Source organism: Mustela erminea, chromosome 6 (genome assembly GCF_009829155.1).
Source record: "Mustela erminea isolate mMusErm1 chromosome 6, mMusErm1.Pri, whole genome shotgun sequence".
Lineage (NCBI taxonomy): Eukaryota > Metazoa > Chordata > Mammalia > Carnivora > Mustelidae > Mustela > Mustela erminea.
Genome location: NC_045619.1, coordinates 3,802,208 through 3,824,979, shown reverse-complemented (window position 1 = coordinate 3,824,979; position 22,772 = coordinate 3,802,208). Strand labels below are relative to the sequence as shown.

The following is a 22,772-nucleotide window of genomic DNA, read 5'->3' as shown; positions in this document are numbered from 1 at the left end:
GGTCTGTCTTCTACTTTTAAATATGTGGGGATTTTCTATTCATTTTGGGGGCTTATTTCCCGCAAGTAATTATATATAAACATAATTGTGATGCAGTAACTGAGCATTATCTCTATGTCAGTTTTTAAAAATATGTTGAGGGAATCTGCATGGCTCATTTGGTTAAGCATCTGCCTTTGCTCAGGTCGTGATCCCAGTGTCCTTGGATTAAGTCCTGCATCAGGCTCCTTGCTCATCAGGGAGCCTGCTTCTCTCTTTGCTTCCTGCTCCCGTGACTCTCCGTGACATGTTTTCACCATCATAGTATCACACAGAGTAGTTTCACTGCCCTGTGTTTTGCCTTTTCACTGTCCTTGCCTTCATTCCAGGCAACCATGGATCTTTGCAATGTCTCCCTAGTTTTGCCTTTTTCAGAATGTCATAGTTGGAATCATATAGTGTGTGGCATTTTCATTGATGTCTTTCACTTGGTAATGTGTGTGTAAGTTTCCTCCATGTCCGTTCATGGTTTGATGCTTATTTGTTTTCAGTGCTGGATAGTATTTCATTGTCTCCTTGGACCACAGCATGTTTATCTGTTCACCTATGGAAGGACATCTTGGTTGCTTTCATTTGGCAATTATGAATAAAGCCGCTGTAAACATTAACGTACAGGGTTTTGAGTGGACATAAGTTTTTGGTTACTTTGGGTAAATACCAAGGATTTTGATTATTGGATTATACATTGAGAATATGTTTAGTTTTGTAAGAAACCACTCAGTACACTGTCCTCCATGGTGGCTGTGCCCTTCCACCAGCCGTGGACAAGCATTCCTGTTGCTCCACATCCCAGGTGCTGTCAGCATCCTAGGTTTTGTCCAATATTCTGCACTTTTATTTGGTGAAATATTCTGTATCTATTAACTAGGTTGTTATTAAATGCTATTAAAGTTTTCTAAATATACTAATCTTTGTCTGCTTGTTTTATAAGTTACCCAGAAAGATGTGTAACTACTGCTAAATTTAATGGTGGATTTTTTTCTTTCTTCTGTGCTTTTGTCAGTTTTACACACATACATACATATGAGTCCATATTATTAGATGATTATGATTTAAAATTGTTATATCTTCCTGGTGAATTAAGTCATTCCGAAATGGACTTTTTTTTTTTTTTAAAGTATATCTTCTTTAGTAATATCTGTACCCAATGTGGTGCTCAAACTCACAGCCTTTGAGATCAAGAGTTGCATGTTCCACTGACAGCCAGCGAGGCACCCCTGAAATGACTTTTAATAATAATCTCCAATAATGCTTTTTGCCTTAATGTTTATTACATCCCATTTTAAGTGATGTATGACTTCCTTTTTAGGCTGGTTTTGCCCAATATATCTTTTTACTATTTTTTAACTTTAAATATTACTATTGTCTTATGTTTTAGATGTAATTTTGAAATAACATTGTTAGATTTTACAAAATCCACTCTAAGAGTAGCTCTCTCGATCGGAACACACAATCCAGTGATATTTAATGTAAATTGGAGGTATATTTTGTGTACATTTACAGTCTTTTTAAGAAGTTAATTATTTTGTCTAGTGTACATTGTTTTGGTAAGGCATTTTAATATTAAGTTTGTGCCCAAAGTTTCATTGTGGTGAGAGACTTTATATAGGTAAAAGGAAGCTAACAAAAACTTCCTGTTTAATAATCCAGAATGTTTTCTTTTTATTAAGATATGTTTATTCAGTATGTCAAAAAAATTTTAAATTGTATCTTTTTTTACTTTTTATAAATCCTCAGCTTTTCGCTGTGGCCTGCAGTTTCTAGGCAACATCGCCTCGAGGAATGAAGATTCCCAGTCCATTGTTTGGGTGCATGCCTTCCCAGAACTCTTTCTGTGAGTATATTGATAAAAGGCTTTCTGACTTCTGAAAAGACTGTGTTTATATCATTCCATTTACATGAAGTTCAAAAATAGGAAAAACTAACCTTTAATGATAGAATTCAGGATAGTGGTGGTGGTTGGTGGTTGGTGGCAGGTTCAGGCGGAGCTGGGAGAGGTCATGGGGGAGTCTCCTGGGGTTCTGGGAATGTTTCATGTCTTGGTCTGGCTGGTAGTTATAGAAGTGTATCCGTATATAATAATTTTGGGGGCTGTACACTTAAGATTGACGCCCTTTGTTGCATGTCAGTTGTATTTTAAGAAAATAGAAATTTTGATTAAGAAGTACTAGGTTTATTATAATTGGTAAGAAAAACAAATTTATAATAAAAAAGCCATAAACCCAAGTATGGGCAATGAATAGTCATTTATTTATTTAGTGAGCACTTACTTTTATTGGGGGAAAGGTAAGGGGAGAGGGAGAAAAAATGGGGTGGAGGGCTGGGGATGAGGGAGAGAGAATCTCAAGCAGGCTCCGTGCCCAGCATGGAGCCCAGCGTGGAGCTTGAACTCACGACCCTGACCTGACCTCAGCCAAAGTCAAGAGTCAGACACTTAACCGACTGTGCCACCCGGGCGTCCCTGCCAAGCTCTTCTTTTATACATGGCCCGGGGCTTTATGTTTTGGTAGATCTGGAGAGCTGTAAGACGTGGACAACCAGTCTCTTGGTCTGGATTGGTTCACGGTGCTTTTCCTGGGGATTACTGTTTTGTTTTGACCAGCTCTCTTGGTTCGTGAGAAGTCGAGCACAGAGATAAAAGGTGCGCAGGTGGCAGAGGAAGAATAGGTAATGGGAGGGGCACTGAGAGTGGGAGGCCTGGCTCCTCATCCAGGCTCGGTTACCAGCGAGTGGGGTGTCTTCGGTTGTGGCAACAGTGTAAGCTGTAGCGTAGGAGCTGTTGTCCACGTGCCCTGGACTGGGCATTCTCTGTCCTGGTCAGCAGCCCTGCACGGCAGGTGGCGCTGTCCCCTTTGGGACAGGTGGGGAAGCTGACACTGCTGGTAGGTGGCCGAGCTGCTCTCTGGATCCAAAGGCTGCACCTGTTCAGACAACAGCTGCCTAAAGTCTCTGCCGCCTTCCCTGGTGGTGGAGTGTTCTGGGCTATGTGGAAAGGGTGATGTTCAGATCAGATCAGCTAGATAGAAACAGGTATGATTCACCGAGTCTGTAACTGGCCCTCAGATTCCTGCCAATAATTAAGAGTTGGAGGCCTAAAATCTTTACAATTAGTGATAATTAAGCTTAGGTAGAAGAAGCAGAGGAGAGGCCCTTCAATAGGGTGCTCAGAGAAGTCAAGACAGCTTACAGGGTGGTTTTACTGATAGTGTCAGATTTGATCCTCTCTGAAGCCCGGTAAGATAGGCCAAGGAGATCATTGTATTCCATTTTTATATCAGAAAACACACAGAAAGAGGTTGACTTCACTCTGCATAGTATACTATGCATGTATATATGCATCAAAGATACTCCGCATATATCTTTGAGAGAAATATAACCAAATTTGAATTCCAGCTTTGGAAGGCACTGGCTTTGTGCCCTTGGGCAAGTAAAGTCAACACAGTCTTTGTCTATAATAGAAGGATGATATCTCCTCCAGAAAGGTCTTATGAAGTTGCACTGAAAAAAGAAATCCGGCCATAGTGCATGACCCATAATGTTACTGACGGTTGATAAATCAGTGACCTCGCTGAGATCACACAGCTGGTGGGGGCGGTGAGGCAGGACTCCCACTGGCGCCCCTGCCTCCACATTCTCTCTCTCTCTTGTCGGGATACCATCTTTCCTCTGAATATTGTGTCCCTCGTAACTAGTGAAGGAATTCCTGTCGATAATGACGTAGCCTGTTTTGCCTTTGATTTTTTTTTTTTCTAACAAGAGTGAACATTTTAATTTTTTGTAAATGTAATCATTATCTTTCTCTTTAATCAGATGGTATTTGCTTTTGAGTCGTACGTCAGCTGTGTCTTTAATATTGGATGCTTTGTGCTGTGACTCGTTTTACGTTGCTGTTTTTACAGTAAATAGCGTATTTGTTTCAAAGCGTTGTACTTCATTAAATCCTTAAAAACATCATTAGGCACTGAATTTGTTAATGGGATGATTATTATGTATGTGTTGTAATCATATCTTACCGTATTGCTGAATGGGCTCACACTCTCATTTCTTTATTTGGAAGGTCTTGCTTAAATCATCCCGACAAAAAAATTGTCGCCTACTCATCCATGATTTTGTTCACATCTCTGAATTCTGAGAGAATGAAAGACCTGGAGGAAAATTTGAACATTGCCATTGATGTCATCGAAGCTCACCAAAAGCAGCCTGAATCCGAATGGCCGTAAGTTTCTTGTTAGAAATTTGAATGTCTGAAATTAGAAGTTAGAAATTAGAAGTTAGAAATTTGGATGCTTCTCTACTTGCTTATTTAAGATTTTTCTTTGTCCTTTCAGAAGTTTAATTATGATGTCTTGGTGTGGAATTCTTTGGGTATATCCTCTCTGCGTTCTCTAGACTTCTTGAATCTGTAGGTTTATGTTGCCAGATTTGGGGAGTTTCCAGCCACTATTTGTTTTTATATGTTTTTTAAAGATTTTATTTATGTATTTGACAGACAGAGATCACAAGTAGGCAGAGAGGCAGGCAAAGAGAGAGGAGGAAGCAGGCTCCCTGCTGAGCAGAGAGCCTGTTGCAGGGCTCGATCCCAGGACCCTGAGATCATGACCTGAGCCGAGGACAAAGGCTTTAACCCACTGAGCCATCCAGGCGCCCCACCAGCCACTATTTGTTTGAATCCTTTTTCAGCTTCTCTTTCGTGGCCTATGTGTCAGGCCGCAGAAGGCCAAGGCTGAGGCTGATTGTAATATGTAGAGACACAACAAGCCACTGTTAGATTTAGACAGTTTATTACTTCTGTGGATGGGGAGGAGAAGCTTTGATCCTCGTCCCACATATTGGCAAGGGACCAGAAGACTGGGACAGTGACTGTAGGGAGATGCCCCATTGCTTGAAGTGGTTTTACATTCTGAGGAGGTGGGCAGACATCTCTGAATCTCATCAGAAGGGCATCTCATCCGAGTGTCCCTAGCAGCCGCCCCCGGGGCAGGAAGGAGATCCCCTCAGAGGTCAGGCTGCCCGTCCTTGGGTTCTGGGAGGATCACAGGCTGTTGTGCTTTTGTCTGCATGGCCTGTGGGCATGTGTGGGAAGCAGCAGGGCCCTCGGAGCAGTCCCTGTAGTCTGGTGACACAAACCTTCATCTTCCGTTGTTGCGCCACAGGTCCCCGAGGCTCTGCTCAGGGTTTTATGTCTCGTGTTCTGATGTTGTTTGCAATCCGTCTTCTCTCTGCCGGTACCTCACTGTCTCCGTGACTGTCAACTGTGGGTCTTCCAACTTTGCTCCTCTTTATCAGGATTTTTTGGGGCTGTTCTGGGTCTCTTGTGTTACGTATTAATTTTAGGATCAGCTTTTCAGTTTGTTCAGAGGGACAGCTAGAATTTTGGTAGACAGTACCTGGATCTATAGATGACTCTGAGAAATACTGTCGTTTTAACTAGATGAAGTTTTCCGGTCCATGTGGAGGGGTATCTTTCCACTTACTTAGGCCTTATTCATTTCTTCAGTGAAGCTCTGTAGTATCTTCATATGCAAGTCGTACCTAGCTTTAGTTCCATTCATTCTAAGTATTTTATTTTTGATGTTATTTAAGGGGAATTGTTTAATTCCATTCATGCGTTGTAAACAGCAAGTATATAGAAATATGGTTGATTTTTTTTTTTGAATATTTTATTTATTTATTTGGCAGACAGAGATCACAAGTAGGCAGAGAGAGAGGAAGGGAAGCAGGCTCCCTGCTGAGCAGAGAGCCCGATGCGGGGCTTGATCTTAGGACCCTGAGATCATGACCTAAGTTGAGGGCAGAGGCTTTAACCCACTGAGCCACCCAGGCGCCCCTGGTTGATTTTTCTTATATTGATTTTATATCCTGTGACCTGAGCTGAACTCGTTTATTCTGATTTTTTTTTTTTTAAGATTTTATTGGTTTATTTGAGAGAGAGAGAGCGAGAGCGAGGGAGCATAAGCGGGGAGAAGGTCAGGGGGAGAAGCAGACTACCCGAGGAGCTGGGAGCCCAATGCAGGACTTGATCCTGGGACTCCAGGATCCCGACCTGAACCAAAGGCAGTGGCTTAACCAGCCGAGCCACCCAGGGTCCCCCGTTCTGATGCGGTTTTTTTTTGTGTGTGTGATTTTTTTTTTTTTAGGACTTTGTTTATACAGGATCATGTCATCTGCAAATAGTTTTACTTTTTTCTGTCCAGTCGGGTTGCCTTTCTTTCTTTTTCTTACGCAGCTGCTCTGGTACAATGCTGAGTAGTCGTGGAGGGCAGACCTCTGTGTCTTACTCCTGATTTCAGGTGGAAGGCGTCAGTCTCTCACCACCGAGTGTGAAGTATGGTTCTCCATAGTTACCCTTCTTCCGGGGGAGGAATGTCCCTGTACTTACTCCCAGCTGGTTGAATGTTCTTATCATGGAAGCTGTTAGATTTCATCAAGTGCTTTGTCTGCGTCTGTTGAGGTTTTTGTTCTTTATCTTATTGCTATAGTATATTATGGTGCTTAATTTTGTTTTATTTTAATTTTTTTCTTTTTTTCTGAGATCGACTGCATGCATGTTGTGGGGGAGAGGCAGAAGGAGAGGGAGAGAGAAACTCAAGCAGACTCCAAGCTCAGTATGGAGCCCAGCGGGGGGCTTAATCTCACAACCTTGAGGTCATGACCTGAGCCAAAATCAAGAGTCAGACACTTAACCGACAGAGCCACCCAGGTGCCCCTAATTTTGTTTTATTTTAAACCAACTTGTCATTTCTGGGATAGATCCCACCTGCTTATGGCATATCATCTCTGTGTGTTGTGAACTTGGCTTGCTCATGTTGTGTTAGGGACTTCTGTGTCTATGTTGATAAGTCATATTGGGCTGTAGTTTTCTTTTTCTTGTGATGCCTTTGCCTGGTTTTGGTATCAGGTTAACACTTGCCTCACAGAGTGAGTTGAGAGGTGTTCCCTTCTCTTATGTTTGTTTTGTTATTTTGGGGAAAAGTTTACAAAGGACTGGTGTTAATTTTTCTTTAAATATTTGGTAGAATTCACCAGTGAAGCCCTCTGGTCCTGGGCTTTTTTTTCATTGTGGGAAGTTTTTTGATGACTCATCCCATTTCTGCTTGTTGTTATAGGACTGTTTAGATGGTTTATTTCTTCTCGGGTCAGTTTCAGTAGTTTGTGTCTTTCCCGGAAAGACACTTGGCCACTTGGCCCAGGCAGACTGATGTGTTGGCACAGTTATTCATAGTACTCCCTTATGATCCCTTTTTATTTATGTGAGGTTGGTAAGAATGTTTCCTCTTTGTTCCTGATTTTAGTAATTTCGGTTTGTATTTTGGTTGTTTCAGCTTAAGATTTGTCAGGGTTTTGATCTCAGAGAACCAGCTTTTGGATTCATTGATATTTTTTTCTTTCCCTTTTCATTTTCTATTCTCTATTTATTTCTGCTGTGATCCTTATTTATCCTTCTTATCCATTTGTGTTTAGTTTGCTCTTTTTTCTAGTTCTTAAGAAACTGAAAGTTCTGGTTATTGCTGAAAGAGTTATTTTTTAATGTAGGTATTTACATCTATAAATTTCTTTTTTTAAAGATTTTTTAAAAAAATTATTGGACAGACAGAGATCACAAGTAGGCAGAGAGGCAGGCAGAGAGAGAGGAGGAAGCAGGCTCCCTGCTGAGCAGAGAGCCAATGCGGGGCTCCATCCCAGGACCCTGGGATCATGCTCTGAGCCGAAGGCAGAGGCTTTAACCCACTGAGCAACCCAGGCACCCCTAGAACTGTAAATTTTTTTGTAAGAGCTATGTCTCATGTATTTTTATCTTAATCCATCTCAGGTTATATCCAATTTCTTTTACAACTTTTTTCTTCGACCTGTTGGTTATTTACAAGCTTGTTCAGTTTCCAATATTTCTGTACTTCCCAAATTTCCTTTTGCTCTTGAGTTTTAGTTTCGTTCCTCTGTGGTCAGAGAACACACTTTATAAAATTTTGTTTTTAATTTTTAAATATATTGAGGCATGTTTTATGGCCAAGCACCTGGCCTGTCGTAGAGCCTGTCCCACCTGCATGGAGAGCATTGCGGGTTCAGATTTTGGTGCCGTGTAGACGCCTGTTGGGCCTTCTGTTTCTTGGTGGTCTTCCATCCACCTGTTCTGCTCATGACTGGAAGTGGACCATTTTCTGTTTCTTTAGTCAGATCTGTTGGGTTTTGCATCTCTTCTTCCCAGGCTCTGTGGTTAGGTGTATACATTTATGTTTGTAATTGTTACGTCTTGTGGCATTGACCCTTTCATCATGATAAAAATCATCAAAGATGTTGTTGTGCTTTGTTTTGGTCTCCAGTTTTCCTGAGGATTTACTTCGTGCATGTTTTCACGGACAGGTCAACATGTTCAAGGGCACAGGTTGTGTCCGTGTGCCTTGAGCTGACATTAGTGCCACTTGGATTTCAAGGGCGAGGGACTGGTTTTCTGAGTTTGGGTCTATTTCAGCATAAGCTTTATTGTTCTATTGAAATTGTACCTAGGGGCGCCTGGGTGGCTCAGTGGGTTAAAGCCTCTGCCTTCGGCTCAGGTCATGATCCCAGGGTCCTGGGATCGAGTCCCGCATCGGGCTCTCTGCTCCGCGGGGAGCCTGCTTCCTCCTCTCTCTCACTCTCTGCCTGCCTCTCTGCCTACTTGTGATCTCTGTCTGTCAAATAAATAAATAAAATCTTTAAAAAAAAAAAAAAAGAAAAAAGAAATTGTACCTAATTTTTAAATTATTTATTTTTCCGAATATTTATTTGTATTTGAATTACCAAGTGCACGCAAACACAAGTTGGTGCATGAAAATAGTATGATATCGTGCTTGACTTAGATTACCTCCCTCCAGATTCTGATGCTTCATAAACACGATGGATGAATCCTTAGCGTCTGCTTACTTAGAAAAATTTTCTAGCTGAATTCTGTTTCATTTAAGTATCTTAGCTCACAGGAGGTTTTCTGGCAGCACTGGGGTAAAGGGCAAAAGATGGAATCCACTTCAGGAGAGCTCAAGTTCGAGTTCTCAGAGGTCAGCAGGTGGAGGTAGCAGGACAAAGGACGGGAAGGAGTGGTAGTAGCTCATGTCTTTAACCGCACAGCAGTGACGCTTTGATGCCTGGGGGAGGAGATGTGCATTTGCTTAACAGAAACAGGATCCTGAAGAATGGGCATGCTTCAGAGGTACTGCATGTTCAGTTCCAGACCTCTGCAGTGCAAGAAAAGCTGGGGTAAGGAGAGTCAAATTAAGTTTTCGGTTTCCTAGTGCACGTGAAAGCTATGTTCACAGTATAGCGTAATTTAGTAAGTGTGCAAGAACATTTTCTCTTGCAAAAACAGTGTACATACCTTACCTTAAAAAATTCTTTCTTGCTACAAAATGCTAATCATCAGCTTAGCTTTCAGTGAATGATAATCACTGATCACAGATCTTCGTGACAAATATAATAATAAAAAAGTTTGAAATATCGTGAGAACTACCAGAATGTGACCAGAGACACGAAGTGAGCAAATGCTGGAAAACGGGTGCCAGCAGACTTGCAGACACAGGGTTGCCACAGACCTTCAGTTTTTAAGAAACGCGTTCTTGGCGAAGTGGAGTGCAGCGAGGCTCGGGTCACATGAGTTACACCAGCATCCAGAGGCTTCCAACAAAACTGTTTACTTTTTACCGTAAAATAGGAACCCATCTCTGAAAATTAGAGAGCACCCACTCTTTGCCCTCCTACCTGCTAACATTAGGGGATGGCTGACAAAGTACAAAACTGGATGGTGTTCGAATTCATGGGTTTAGTGTCTTTTCTTGGAAAGGGACAAATGTAAGGTTTCAGTCACCGGGTCTTTTTTGTTTAGGTATACCAGAGACACAGGAAAGTGTGGGCGCACTGGAGTTATTGGGATAATGTCCTTCTAAAAATGTTTGCTCTTTTTGTTTGTACGTGTGAGGGATGTTTTTGTGCTCTTAGATAACCTGGGATGAATCCACGGGTTGGGTTTGGGTGTTTGAATTCATCTGGATCCCACAGCCCAGGAAGGGTACCCGGGAGGTCCTGGCTCCTGCGCTGTCTTTTTCAGAGATTATAACTCATTTGTTTTCTAGTAGAATTGTCTGCCTTACGTTCCTCACATTCGACCCCCCGAAGAGGTTATTTACCCGTCAGACAGGAGACCATTTGTTTCTATGGCGGCTTTGGGTGTTTTGTCTCGATTGCTGACGGAAGCAGCTGTGGGCTTGATTTCCCAGAAATCAGAATAGGAGAGTGGCATCTGTTTTCTGGAGCAGTGTTTAAATCAGATTTTTCATTTAATTAGGGAACTGTAAAAGAGTTTTCTGGGTTTTCAGAGTCACTGAAGTCTATTTTATTCATAAGTATAGCTTTGATATTGTATGCTTATATGGAAATGAAAATAATAAATGGCTCATTTGAAAAAGACTTCCCTAAAACTTTGACTTCAGGAATACCTCTGTTTACTGACATCATAATCTTTGTATTTTTTTTTTTTAACATATGCTCCTTGAGGCTTAGAGAGATGGCTTTTAGCACCTTCTACATGACATAGAGACAGTGCACTGTAGATGGTAATTAGCTTGTCTGTAACTGTTCATGCGCTTTAACACCCCTGATAAATGAGGAAGACTGCGAGAAAGAAGGAGATGGAAAGACGGACCTTCCTGCATTTTGGGTTGTAGCCAGTATGGAAAATGATGTAAAACTGTGGTCAGTGCTTTGTGGATGTTAGCTTTTCTGCAGTCACATTTAAATGATGAATTTCAAGATTAGACTCCAGAGTTTTGCCTCTGACTGCCTGTGTGAGTCAGTTTTGGCATCAGAAACAGAAAGTGGTAGATAAAGCAAGCCTGTGACCCTCATGTACACAGAGGGAGAGAATTCAGCTTCTGTGTGTGTGTGTGTCTGTGTGTCTCTGTGTGTGTGAAATTCAGGGCTTAGCAAACAGATAACTTTTCTAGTTTTTTCTTCTCATAAAAGAAATTCGTTTCTCTGATGCCTTTTCTACTCTAGCTTCTGCCTTTGCTAGAGAATATTTGTGACGCTCCCCCAAGGCCATCTGTCATATTTTTCATAATGTTTGGAGTGTTACTTGAGTCTTACGGTCTCTAGATGTCCTTGTGGCATTTTAGGTTTCCCATTAGTGGAACCCTGCCTCCCTCACACAGGACTACCACAGAATTTCTGAATTTGCAGACATAGCTGTTCTGCATGAGAATTCAATCACAAATTTAAAGTCTGTTACTTAGAAAACATTGACCATGATTGGGTCTCGCATCTTTGTCTTTCCCTTGAGCAGATGTTTGGTGAGAAAGTAACTGCAGTGAATTCTGAATGAAAGCTGAGAATTTTGCTTGTAACTTTAGGCAGCGTGCTGGGATGGAGAATATATTATATTTAGAAAAACAGTCTCAGCAGCGAGCACAGACTTACCCGTAACTGACAGCCGTGCAGTTACCACTTCCCAGTTGTAAGAGAAAATCTCCCTCCCATCGGCATCTTGTGCGCATTGCCCTGTGTGTGTGTTGGCCGTCGGTACTGTCTGCTGAACGTCAGCCTGTTGGGTGTAGCCAAGAGCTCTAGTGGTTTGTATGGACGTTCATGCAGACCGTTTTCTTCTGCCTTCTGTATAAATTGAATGTGGGGGCAGCCATTCTTGTCCTCCGGATAGTAAAGGAAAAATGCCCCATCTTCCCTCACCAGTGGACGTTTCTTCTTTGTGGAGTGGAAGAAAGACTGGAGGGGGTGGCTGGTGGGCTCTGTCGGTGGTGTGTGCTGCTCTTGATCCTCGGGGTCGTATGTTTGAGCCCCACACTGGTGTGGAGGTTTACTTAAAGGTAAAATCTTTAAAAAGAAAAAAAAGAACGGAGGAATTTTATCCTTGATCATTTTGAGCTGAAGGTGGCACAAAGAACCGGACCCTAAGTTCTCCTGAAACGTCTCTCCAGAAGGGCTGCGTGAGCAAAGGGCGAGCCCTGTAAAGGGGAGCATTTTCAGAGGAGCCACAGGAGGCAGAGTCGGACTGAGATGGGCTTGTCTTGACTTTTGGGTAATGGGGGGGTTTCCCCGGGACACTCAACCTCTGTGGGCCTCTCTTTCCATACGTCCTTATTTCTCAAACGAAGGGACTGATTTAGATGAGACGTTTCCAGGCTTTTGAGCTTCACGCCCCACGTGGTGAAAGGCGTGCAGAAACTCACTAGAGTGTTGGTTTGGCTCCAGGAGTGTTGGCCAGCAACGCTGTCTCCTCTTGCTGTCGCTCTGAGCCTTGCATGGCCGTACTTCTCCCGCCCTCTTCTACCTAGCATCACGGGAAGATGTCATTCTTGCCCTTGGCTTTGATGGCTTTGGGTTTTTAATGATCTTTGGTGAAAGTGAATGAGCTAGTATTCAGTTCTGGTGACTTCTAAAGCATATGGTTTTGCACTTGACCTGAACCCAGGGCCTAGGAAAAATTGCCCTTTTCCTGAGGATCTGATGCTCTTCTATGTCGAATTCGTGAGGTAGATGGCACTCCTTCTTCGCTCAGGCTTGTAGGAAACTCGGAAAACTTAGAAATGCTCACTTTAAACATAAACTAAGTCATGGAGACACTGATTGAGTGAAGTGTGCCCAGGTGCTGTTCGTGGCACTGGAGATTCAAAATTCAGACGGTACATTTTAGTGAGAGACAGATAATGACCCCCCCTCCATAAATGTATACTGCGCCGGATGAATGCTTTGAAGAAAAATACGCACCATGTTTCATGTACTGAGCTGCTCCTTAGATGGTGCTTGGCTCACAGGAGACAGTGGATAGTATTTGCTGTTTTATTAGTAGGAATTTAAATATGTCTGCCCAGAAATAGCTTCTGGTCCAACGAAACGTGTCTGAGTTCTCCACTGAGCTGTCCTGCCCAGAGACAGCCAGGCTTTCACTCCTGCCTAGTGGGGTGTCTACAAAGCAGAAATAAATTTGAGATGAATTTTCCAGGATACGCTTCAGCCACGTATCTAGTTCTTTGATAGATAATATATTCCTGTGGTTCAAGTCTCGGAAAGCTTAGTTTCCCTCCCGGCCATCCGCCTAGTTCTTCCGTCCAGCCCCATCCCCGGAGCAGGTGAGCTGCTTGCTTGCTTCTCAGCACACCGTTGCGCCTCTTGCTTTTCTTAAAAATTTCTATATTTATATTCTCTTTTAAAAGATTTTATTTATTTATTTAGAGGGAGTGTGCGAGCAGGGGGAGGGGAAGAGGGAGAGAGAGAGAGAATCTCAAGCAGTCTCCATGCCAAGCACGGAGCTCTGTGTGGGGCCCGATCCCAGGATCCTGAGGTCATGATCTGAGCTGAATCTGAGAGCTGGAGGCTTAACTGTCTGAGCCGTCCAGGCTTCCTGAGCCTCTTACTTTTTTAATCCAGTAGTGCATGTTCAAGATCTTTCCATGTAAGTATATAAAGAGCTTTCTCTATCTTCCGCTGTGTGAATATACCGTAGTTTATTTAATCGGTTCCTTACTGGTGAACATTTAGGTTCCCAGTGTCCTGTAAATACAGAATTCGGCAGGGAGTAGCCTTGTTTATACATACGCCAGATTGCACGTGGGCTGGTATGATTGTCCCTTAATCCGTTAAGTGCGATCATTAGGTCGAAGGGAATATGCTTTTTTATATTTTAACAAACATGCCAAGTAGCCCTTCTTAGCTTTGGTACCCGTCTGCAGTCCTGCTGGCCACTGGAGAGGACCTGGTTTCTTGTCGTTGCTGACAGAGTGTGCTGTCGGAGAGGATGTGCCAGCCTCCGAGGGTTAAAATGGTATCATTACAGAGTTTTATTTATATTTCCCTTAAGAGTTTGAGCACCGTTTTTATTTATATGTTGAAGAGCCCATTTTTCTCTTATGTGCGTTCTCGTTTTCTTTACCTGTTTTTCCATTTGGATGTCAGTTGTGTCCTTACCTGTATGAAGGAATATATTCTAAGTTAGGGCCAGTAGTCCTTTGTGTGAAATAAAATGCAGATTTTTTTCACTTCTTTATCTTTTGACTTTGTGGATTTTTTTCTGTCTAAAAATCTTTGATGTTTTCGTAGATGAAATTGTCAGTCGTTTCTGTGTCCTGTAGATTTTTGGTAGTGGCTATGAAGATCTTAGTTCTACTGAAGTTTTCGTCCACTATTGTATCATTTCAGCTTTGAGGTTTAGGTGTTTGATCTGCTCATGTTTTTTCTCTGTAGAAGGGCCAAAGTGTGGGTCCCCTTCCCTTTCTGCTCTAGACGCTGCTGATGGTCACAGCGGTCGAGCCGCAGAGTGGCTGTGACCCATCTCTCCCCTGCCCGTTCCCATCACCTTCTCCCTCACAGCCCCGCGCACCTGGAAGCCTTTTTAAATTAGGTTCCACCTCCTTCCGAGTGTGTCTCCGTCTGCTGTTGGGCCTTAAGGATTTTATAAACATCCTGCTCAAGTCACGTTCTCACACACGTACGAGAGTGTTTTGTTGGTTTAAAAGGAAGTTCGCCGAAGTAACTTTTATTTTCCGTAGTCAGACTTGGGTCTGTTGTTCGTTGTCTGAAAAACTATGATTTCATATATTTTGGCTGCTTTTATAGTTGTTTGAGGTAGGAGGGTAAATTGTTGTCCGTTATGCCTAGAATTGGAAGTCGTAGTTGGAGATTTTAACACTTTTCAGCCATCGACTGGAGCAGACCAACTTCAGTGTAGGCGTGCGTGATCTCAGAGCCGCCTTCACGGAGCAGCGCTATAGAGCATTACCTCAGCACTTGCCAGATCCACCTGTTGTCAGCTGCCTGTGTAATGTTCGCCAAGATCGACCGTAATATGGGCTGTAAAAAGGCTCAGTAAATATGCAGAAAGGATTACAAACATATAGATACAAACATATAGTCTCTGACTTCGGTGACCTTACATTAGAAAACCATAATCAGATGGTACTAAGAAAAATTCCAGGCTTTTGGAAATTAGCTCATCTAAAGAATCAGTTTGTCAAAGAAGAAATCATAGGGCAAATTAGACAGTCTTTCAAACTGAAGGATAATGAAAATACAGAGATTTGGGGGATAAAGCTAAAGCAGGGCTTGGAGGGAAATGTGTAGCTTTGAATGTTTCTCCCGGGAAAGAGGAAGGGTCTGAAAGCAGTGACCTGCTTTGTGAAGAAGTCAAGAGCACAGAAAAGCCGGAGTAAGCGGAAAGAAGCAACTGATAGGAGATCAGGGCCGAAAATAGGGACACGGAACAGAAGTCAATAGAAAAGATGAACTAAGGCTAGTCTGGTTCCTTAGGAAGAACAACACAAATTGATCAGAAAGAGAGAGGACACTGGCTGACATGGAGCAGGAGGGTGTTGTCCTAGCACCGGGGCGGAAGGATGGGAGGACCCGCAGCTGGGGGCCCGTCGCACTCCGAGGTGGAGGCTCTCGGTCCCGCGTCCCTCTTTAGACCCTCTTTGTCTTTCCCTGGCTGTAGTTCCCTGAGCCCACTGCCATCCTGTTCTTCCGTGTCCCCCTGCAGTGAGGGACTCTTGGAACACCTCCTCCAGCCTCTTGAATGTCTTGCCCTGACCCTCTGGCTAGGTCAGCTTTGTTATTTCTCTGTTTCACAAAGCATGTGTGTTGTTGCCCCTACGACATTTTTGTCTAATTCCCTGTTTACGTGTGGGCTTTTCTCCACTGTTAGCATTTTGGAATATGGATTGTGATCTAGCTCCTAGCACAGTTCTGGAACATTTGTGGTGTTTTTTAAAATACGTTTTATTTTTTATTATTATTTATGTATTTGTTTTTTTGAGAGGGAGGGAGCAAGGGAGCACGGGGGCAGGCAGAGAGGGAGAATCTTAAGTAGGCTCCACACCCAGTGCAGGGCCTGACACGGGGCTCGATCCCAGGACCCTGAGGTCGTGGCCTGAGCAGAAATCAAGAGTAGAGTGCTCAACGGACTGAGCCCCCCCAGGTACCCCAGAACATTGCATTTTTGAGGAAATGGTCTTCCGGGAAAATGTTTTGAGCTCCAAAAAGGTGAATCATGAATGAGTTTTAGGTTCGCTTTTGTGTACCTGGCTTAAAATGTGTGAATTTTTATTACTGCAGTCTGATGACCTACCTGAACTGGTAAAAAAATGGAGAATTTTGAATATATTCATCATTACTAGAAAAACCGTATATCTAAGTGCCGACAGTTATTTTGAGGACTGTGGAAGAAATAGAACACGTTTGGATTTTGCTTTTCTATGAGCGACACTGTGTTGTGGTAGTTGGTGTGGTTCATTTGGTTATCATGCTAAAACACATAATTTCAATTATATTTTTTTAAGTGGTTAAGTAAACTGTGTTCCTAAATAGAGTTAATGCTTTACAGTCACTCTTACTGCTGTAGCCTTGGTTATAAACAGTATATTCTTTAGTTCTTAAGCCTGCAAATATGCCCTCTGGCCAATATGATTCAGAATTAATTAATAATACTATTCAGTCTTTTTAGTTGTCACAGTGGTACTTTAAAGAAATACGCTTATAATCTCTGCCTCGGGGTTTCCATAAGTTGATCTCTGAGTTTAGATGAGTACGTTGCTTGACAGTGAGGATGTTTTCTTGGTAACTCGAGAGCTCTTACAGACGAGGTGACCAAGCCAGTGTGCATTACTGGGTTGTTGGCATGTGTTTAAAGATTTTATTTTTACTTATTTATTTGAGAGAGAGAGAGAGAGCATGAGAGGGGCAAGGTCAGAGGGAGAAGCAGACTACCCGCTGAGCAGGGAGCCCGATGTGGGACTCGATCCCAGGATTCTGGGATCACGACCTGAGCCGTAGGCAGAGGCTTAACCAACTGAGCCACCCAGTGCCCCGTTGGCATGTGTTTAAATAAGATGTGTGACATGTCCGTTTCCCCAGTTAATTTTAGCACTTCACCTTCTGAGTTAAGCAATTGATTATGGTTCCTGTTTATACCTGAACTTGTAGCTAAATTTCATTTTCCAGTTGAAATGAAACTTAGATAGGACCTAGAGTTGAATGAATTTGAATCAGTTCAATAAATTTTTCCAAAGTAAAATTGGAGAAACCTATTTGGAGGGTTTTTATTTTCTTCTAGCCGCTAATGGAAAAATGGTTCGTGACCCTCTTAAAACATTTTAAGATTACAGCCATGAAAAGTTCAATAAAAAGAACTTTTATGTGTAAAATGCCCATCAAGTCGGGAAGGCCATGTCCATTGTTCTGTGTCTCTAGTAACCACACTTTCCCTCCTTCTCTTCTTAGGTTCTTGATTATTACAGACCATTTTCTGAAAAGCCCGGAATTGGTGAAAGCGATGTATGCCAAAATGAGCAGTCAAGAAAGGTAACCCCCAAACCAGTGTGGTTTTAAGTACTTAGCATTCCATACACAGGATCCTGTGCACGTGACGGAGAAACGATGTGGTTTCGTAGTTGGCACCAAGTCTCTAAATACATGTTTCTGTGTCAGTAATGGTTTTAAATTGGTTGGTTGACATTACAGCTTAGCCACAACAGGCGGTAATTTACGTGGGGCTGCAAGGTCCAGGTTGGCGCCATCATTCAGTAAAGGCAAACTCAGAAACATCCGGAACAGAATGTTGTGCGTGCCCTTTCATTGCATTTGACTGGAAATGCGCTCCCGTGTTCACGCCACTGTGTAATGATTTGGGACGTACCCCACGCACGTGTAGTTTTCCCGTGGTTCTTTCGGACAGAGCCTGGGTACCCATGCGTGATCTTCCAGTGTTGTAGCGGCAAGAGCACTGCCCTGGGAGCACGGAGACCGTGGCTCCCTGCCTCCTTGTGATGGTTGTTCCTTCTGTGACCAGAGCCAGGCTCTTCAGGTCCGGATTCAGTCTCTCGGCCTGGAAGATGAGAGGATGGCCTGACGTGATCCCCGGTGCCCTGGGTAACCGCTGTAGCTCATAGGTTCCCTAGCCTTATGGAAAGGTTGCCTTAGGAAAAATAAACCTTAGTTCGAAGTCACAGACCTGATGATCAAACACTTGAAAAAAATGTTAATCTTTTGATTGTGGTCAGAATTTTTATAAATGCTGTGGTTTTGCAATTCTTACTATCTACGTGGCTTTCAACACTTCAGCTTTTACACTCCTTTGTAGTCTCTTTAAGGGAGATTTCTTCTTTAATAGCTTTAATGAAAAGGGAAGTTCGTGCTTTTAAGTCAGTTTAAAGGCCGTGTTTCTAAATCCAGTGCCCCCCCCCATAAGCTGCATATTTCTGTTGCAGAAAAAGAATCATTTGTAGCTTTTTTGACCTAAAATAAGTGACGTGAAGAGCAGTGCTATCAGTTGGAAAGTTGCTTTGCCACAAGGGATGCCTGGACGCCAGGAGCGTGGTACAGGGGTCAGTGGTACTTTAATCCTCAGTTTTATATTTTCCATAATCCTGTCGAGGGATCAGTTTTTAAGCTGCTCCATTATGTAGCCAAATGGAGATGCCAGATTGAACATTTTCTGTTTTTCTTGTAAAGACGTCGTAGCCGCTGCTCCCCTTCAGGCCGCATCTGCCCGCGCGCCACGGCCCTCATGGCTTTTCCTCGTGGGACGTGCTTTCGTTCCTCGCGCCCTTTGTCCTGCATCGTATCATGTGTGCACCCGCGTGCTGCTGTGTGACCCTGGCGTTGGGCTGCCTGCCCTGCGAGGGCACGGGCTCCACCTTCTTCTTCCAGGGTGGCCGTGTTCCCCAGACGGTCCTTGGCATGTCAGGCTGCCGGAAAAAGTTGTTTAGGTGAAACCGTGAGGAAGCAAATGCATTTTCTCACTCGCGAACAGGTGCATCCCAGTTAGCGTCCCACCGTCTGGCCGAGGTGCGACCTTCGGAGCCCTGCAGGCCCCCTCTGGTGGCTGCTGCTTGGGCAGCGGCCTTGCTGTGGCTCTGCCTCGTGCCTCCTGAGTGGCGTGAGGCCCTCCACGAGCAGCTTCGTCTCTGGTCCCTTCCCCACTCCCTCCCCGACCCTGCTCCGGTTACCACATTACGGCGACACAGAACTTCTGTCGTTCTCGAGGCCTTCCCTGTGATGTTGTGCTTTTGCAGATGGGCTTTCCTCTGCCTGGAGCGTCCTGGCCACTGCGTCTCCTTCTGGTGAAGGTATAGCTGAGTTTTGAGCAACATGGGTGTGAATACGTGCGGGTCCACGTATATGCAGGGTTTGTTTTATTTTTTTTTTAAGATTTTCTTTATTTATTTGACAGACAGAGATCACAGGTAGGCAGAGAGGTAGGCAGAGAGAGAGGAGGAAGTAGGCTCCCCACTGAGCAGGGAGCCCGATGCGGGGCTCGATCCCAGGACCCTGGGATCATGACCTGAGCCGAAGGCAGAGGCTTTAACCCACTGAGCCACCCAGGTGCCCCAAGGCAGGTTTTTAAAATAAGTACAGTCCTGTCAGTGTATTTTCTCTTCCTTCTGGTTTTCTGTTTTTCAATAGTTTATTTATTTAGTTTTATTTTAGAAAGAGTGGATGTGAGCAGGGGGAAAGGCAGAAGGAGAAGGCAAGAGAATCCTCAGGTTGACTCCACACTGAGCACAGAGCCCAGCGCAGGGCTCCATCTCACATGCCTGAGATCATGACCTGAGCTGAAACCCAGAGTCGGGTGTTTAACCCGCTGAGCCACCCAGGCACTCTCCATCCTTCTGATTTTCTTGATAACATTTTCTTCTAACTTACTTTATTGTAAGAACACAACGTAATACATAACAACATACAAAATACACGTTAATTGACTTGTGTTATCAGTGAGGCTTCTGGTCAACAGCCAGCTGTTAGTAGTTGAGTTTTGCGGGAGTCAAAAGTGATAACCTGGAATTTTGACTGTGTGTGGGGGAGTCGGGGCCCCAACCCCTGTGGTGTCTAGGGGTCAGCTGTGCACTCATGCTTTTAGGCCCTTGTCCGGGCTTGTGTGAGCTGTTTGTGGTGACTGACTCGAGCAGTTGGCCGGAGGGCCTGACACATTCCGTGCTGATGGCGTGTGTGCTGGGGTGTGTGCACTGGGGTGGGGGGGGGGCACAAGGAGGTAAAAGGGGGCCTGGCAGGAGCACTCAGTCTGCGGTCAAGTAGAGCTCATGGGTTCCCTGTTGACTCCTTTTGAGGCAGTAATGGGCAATTCTATGTTCACAGTTGTGCATTCACAGATTAATAGCACTGAACAAATTAGCGTTTTTCTCAGCAGGGGTATGTAATGAATTTCTTTCCTGTGCATCCAGAATGGTGCTGCGTGCCTTGTTTGTGAGAACTGAGCACGTTCTCTGTGTTCTGTTGTTTAGATGAGGAACTTCCCTAGAGACCCCTGGGGAGACACAGTGGTACTTTTGGGAACACACATCAGAATCCCCTGAGGAATGCCCAGGCTGCAGCGCCCACCTGCTCAGTCAGAACGTCCACTTGGGCTGGGGGCTGCCAGATTGAAACACGCCTGTTGATCAGTGAGTAGAACAGGTAGTGAGTTCACTAAGTGCCTAATGGGTCTCCCTGGGGCATCACGGTGACAGTGTGGGTGGCTCCGGAGGGAAAGTGCTTGGAATGTCACCATTCATCAACTCCAGACCACTCGGTGACAAGTTGATAGGGAGTCAAAACCCGTTTACGTGGTTGACTCAGCGGAAACCAGTCTGCCTGTATACGATTTTCTGGTCCTTCGCAATGAATGCCAGTATTACTAGGTGAAACTCGCTGATATCCGGAAATGCTTGGGTGGTTCTCAGGCTTGTAGTCTGTATAGCAGAGTAGTGAACTGCAGAGGTAGTTCCGCGGCTCGTGGCTTGGGGTCAGTTGCCTGCTCTTGGGGAACTCGGATCTGTCTGCGGACTGAGGATAAGAACAGTAGCTGCCCGTGAAATTGCTGTAACTGATTGAGATCTGCAAGGAAGCGCTTAGCGCTTGGGGCGCGGTTGTCCCTCGGGAGATGAGTTGCTAGTTCTGCCTCTGTGACCCTGGGGAATCAGTGCCCTTCCTGCCCTCTGCCACACCGGGCTCCGCAGTCTTGTAGGGTCGGGCGTTTGTCCCAGGTTACAGAGGTAGCTGGGGGAGCGTTGGAACGCAGTCTGCTGGGTGCCAAAATCAGTGATCTTCTTCCCCACGGCCCAAGAATTTCTTATCTCTGTAACTTATTAAAGGACCAGAGAGATTTCAGCCACACTTTTGTACCTGTATCTTGGTTAATTCAGGTTAATGAAAGGTTTGGCCTTTGTGGGCACAGCATTCAACAAATGGCACATGTGGAGGAGCCCAGAGGTAAATCCATGGTTTGTTGGAGCCATCAGTCCTGAAACTTGAATTACCTTGTATTTCTGGGATTAGGGAGTACTGTTCACGCCCTGCTCATAAAACTCCCCTCACGCGTCTCGCCTCCTTCTTTGCCCCGCATTCTAGTCCTCTCATAGAACCGCACTCGCCGCAGGACAGCGCAGGTGTGGCTGTTAAATTGTAGCCTCCACTAGTTTAAGCATAACTTTCAAATAGAAATTTTGCTATAGAATTTTCCCCTAGAACTCTTCATGTGTATATATGTTGCCTTTTTTTTTTTTTTTTTTTAATGAAACAGAGCCTCATTTTGAGGACAGACTGTGGAAGTGTTTAACCAGAAGTGGATCAGAAGGATTGCGAATGACAGCCAGCTGTTGAGGGAGAAAATCCTAGAAGCTCCAGCCTGAATTGAGGGGTGCGTCTGGTAGCCTGAGGCTACCAGGATTCCGGGGTGTAGGACACAGGACGCTCACACCGATGTGTGGCTGTGGACAGCTAGTCCCTGACCTTTTTAACTAGATCTCTTGCTTTTTCATCCTTCACTTTGGAGGGAATAAATAAATCAGCGAGTGCACAGCGCTTGTTTTCCGTCACCTTTTCAAGGAAGGGTTTAGTGTGGTTCCGCCACAGCTGGAAGAACCAAGACATTCCCCATTGTGTCCCGTTTTCCTGGATTCTGCAGGACATTTCTGGACACCTACGGTTCCCTGTGGTTTCTGGCTTGGAAAGGAGGTGGCAGATATAATGCACCACTATAATAAGTGATTTTGAAAACAGTTTCCTCCTTGAGGTGTGAGTGCCCCACACGTGATTCCTGTATTTGACGGCAAGGTTGGTTTTTGGTGGTGGCTCAGAGTAGAGGGAGTTGGAGAGTTTAATGGGGACTCGGAGTTGGAGAGTTTGATGGGGACTCGAGTTGGGATGCCCCTAAAGTTTTGGACCTGCTCCCTAATAATTAGAGCCACTAAAAGTTTTTGTTGACAGAGAGCACAGTAGAAGTAGGATCATTTAATGAACTCTCATTTATTCTCAGGTGATATTTAAGCTTGATTTGTGTTTTTATATTTTGAACATTTATTTTTTATTTTGACCTTAAAATCACTTTCAGCTCTTCTGCTTAGCTGTCCTGTGTCCTGTGTTACAGTGGCGCAGTAGAGCGCAGAGGAGAGGGGAGGTCTGGGGGCGGACGGCCGCGTCTGTGCTGACCCGTCCGCTCCAGCTTCCACGGCTCTCTCAGAATGTCCCCTGGGGCTCCGCGGTGTTCCCCGTCCTGCTGGACGCGCTCGGGTACCACGCTGGGGCTGCCCCTCTGTCTCCGACCTCCTGCAGCTCCATCACGGTCACTTCCTCCTTCTTTTCTGTTCTGAGTATCAGCCCACAAGGTGCTCAATTCCCGGAAACCAGAGCTCATGACGTCTCATACCTACAAGCATTGCCCCAGTGTCCCAGGTTAAAAGGAATGTTTTTAGAGCAGATATTTGGGTTCC

General features: G+C 44.4%; 1 protein-coding gene across 3 annotated transcripts in view; it reads left to right on the top strand.

Annotated features, from left to right (window-relative positions):
- The window catches only part of ATXN10 (ataxin 10), a 160,114-nt gene that overhangs the window by 35,820 nt on the left and 101,522 nt on the right, over positions 1 to 22,772 (top strand). For all 3 annotated transcript variants that reach the window (XM_032345929.1, XM_032345926.1, XM_032345927.1), the window contains exons 4-6: positions 1,777 to 1,873; positions 4,097 to 4,255; positions 17,287 to 17,367. In XM_032345929.1, coding sequence (XP_032201820.1) covers positions 1,777 to 1,873; positions 4,097 to 4,255; positions 17,287 to 17,367 — 337 coding nt within the window. The remainder of the gene's footprint in view (positions 1 to 1,776; positions 1,874 to 4,096; positions 4,256 to 17,286; positions 17,368 to 22,772) is intronic.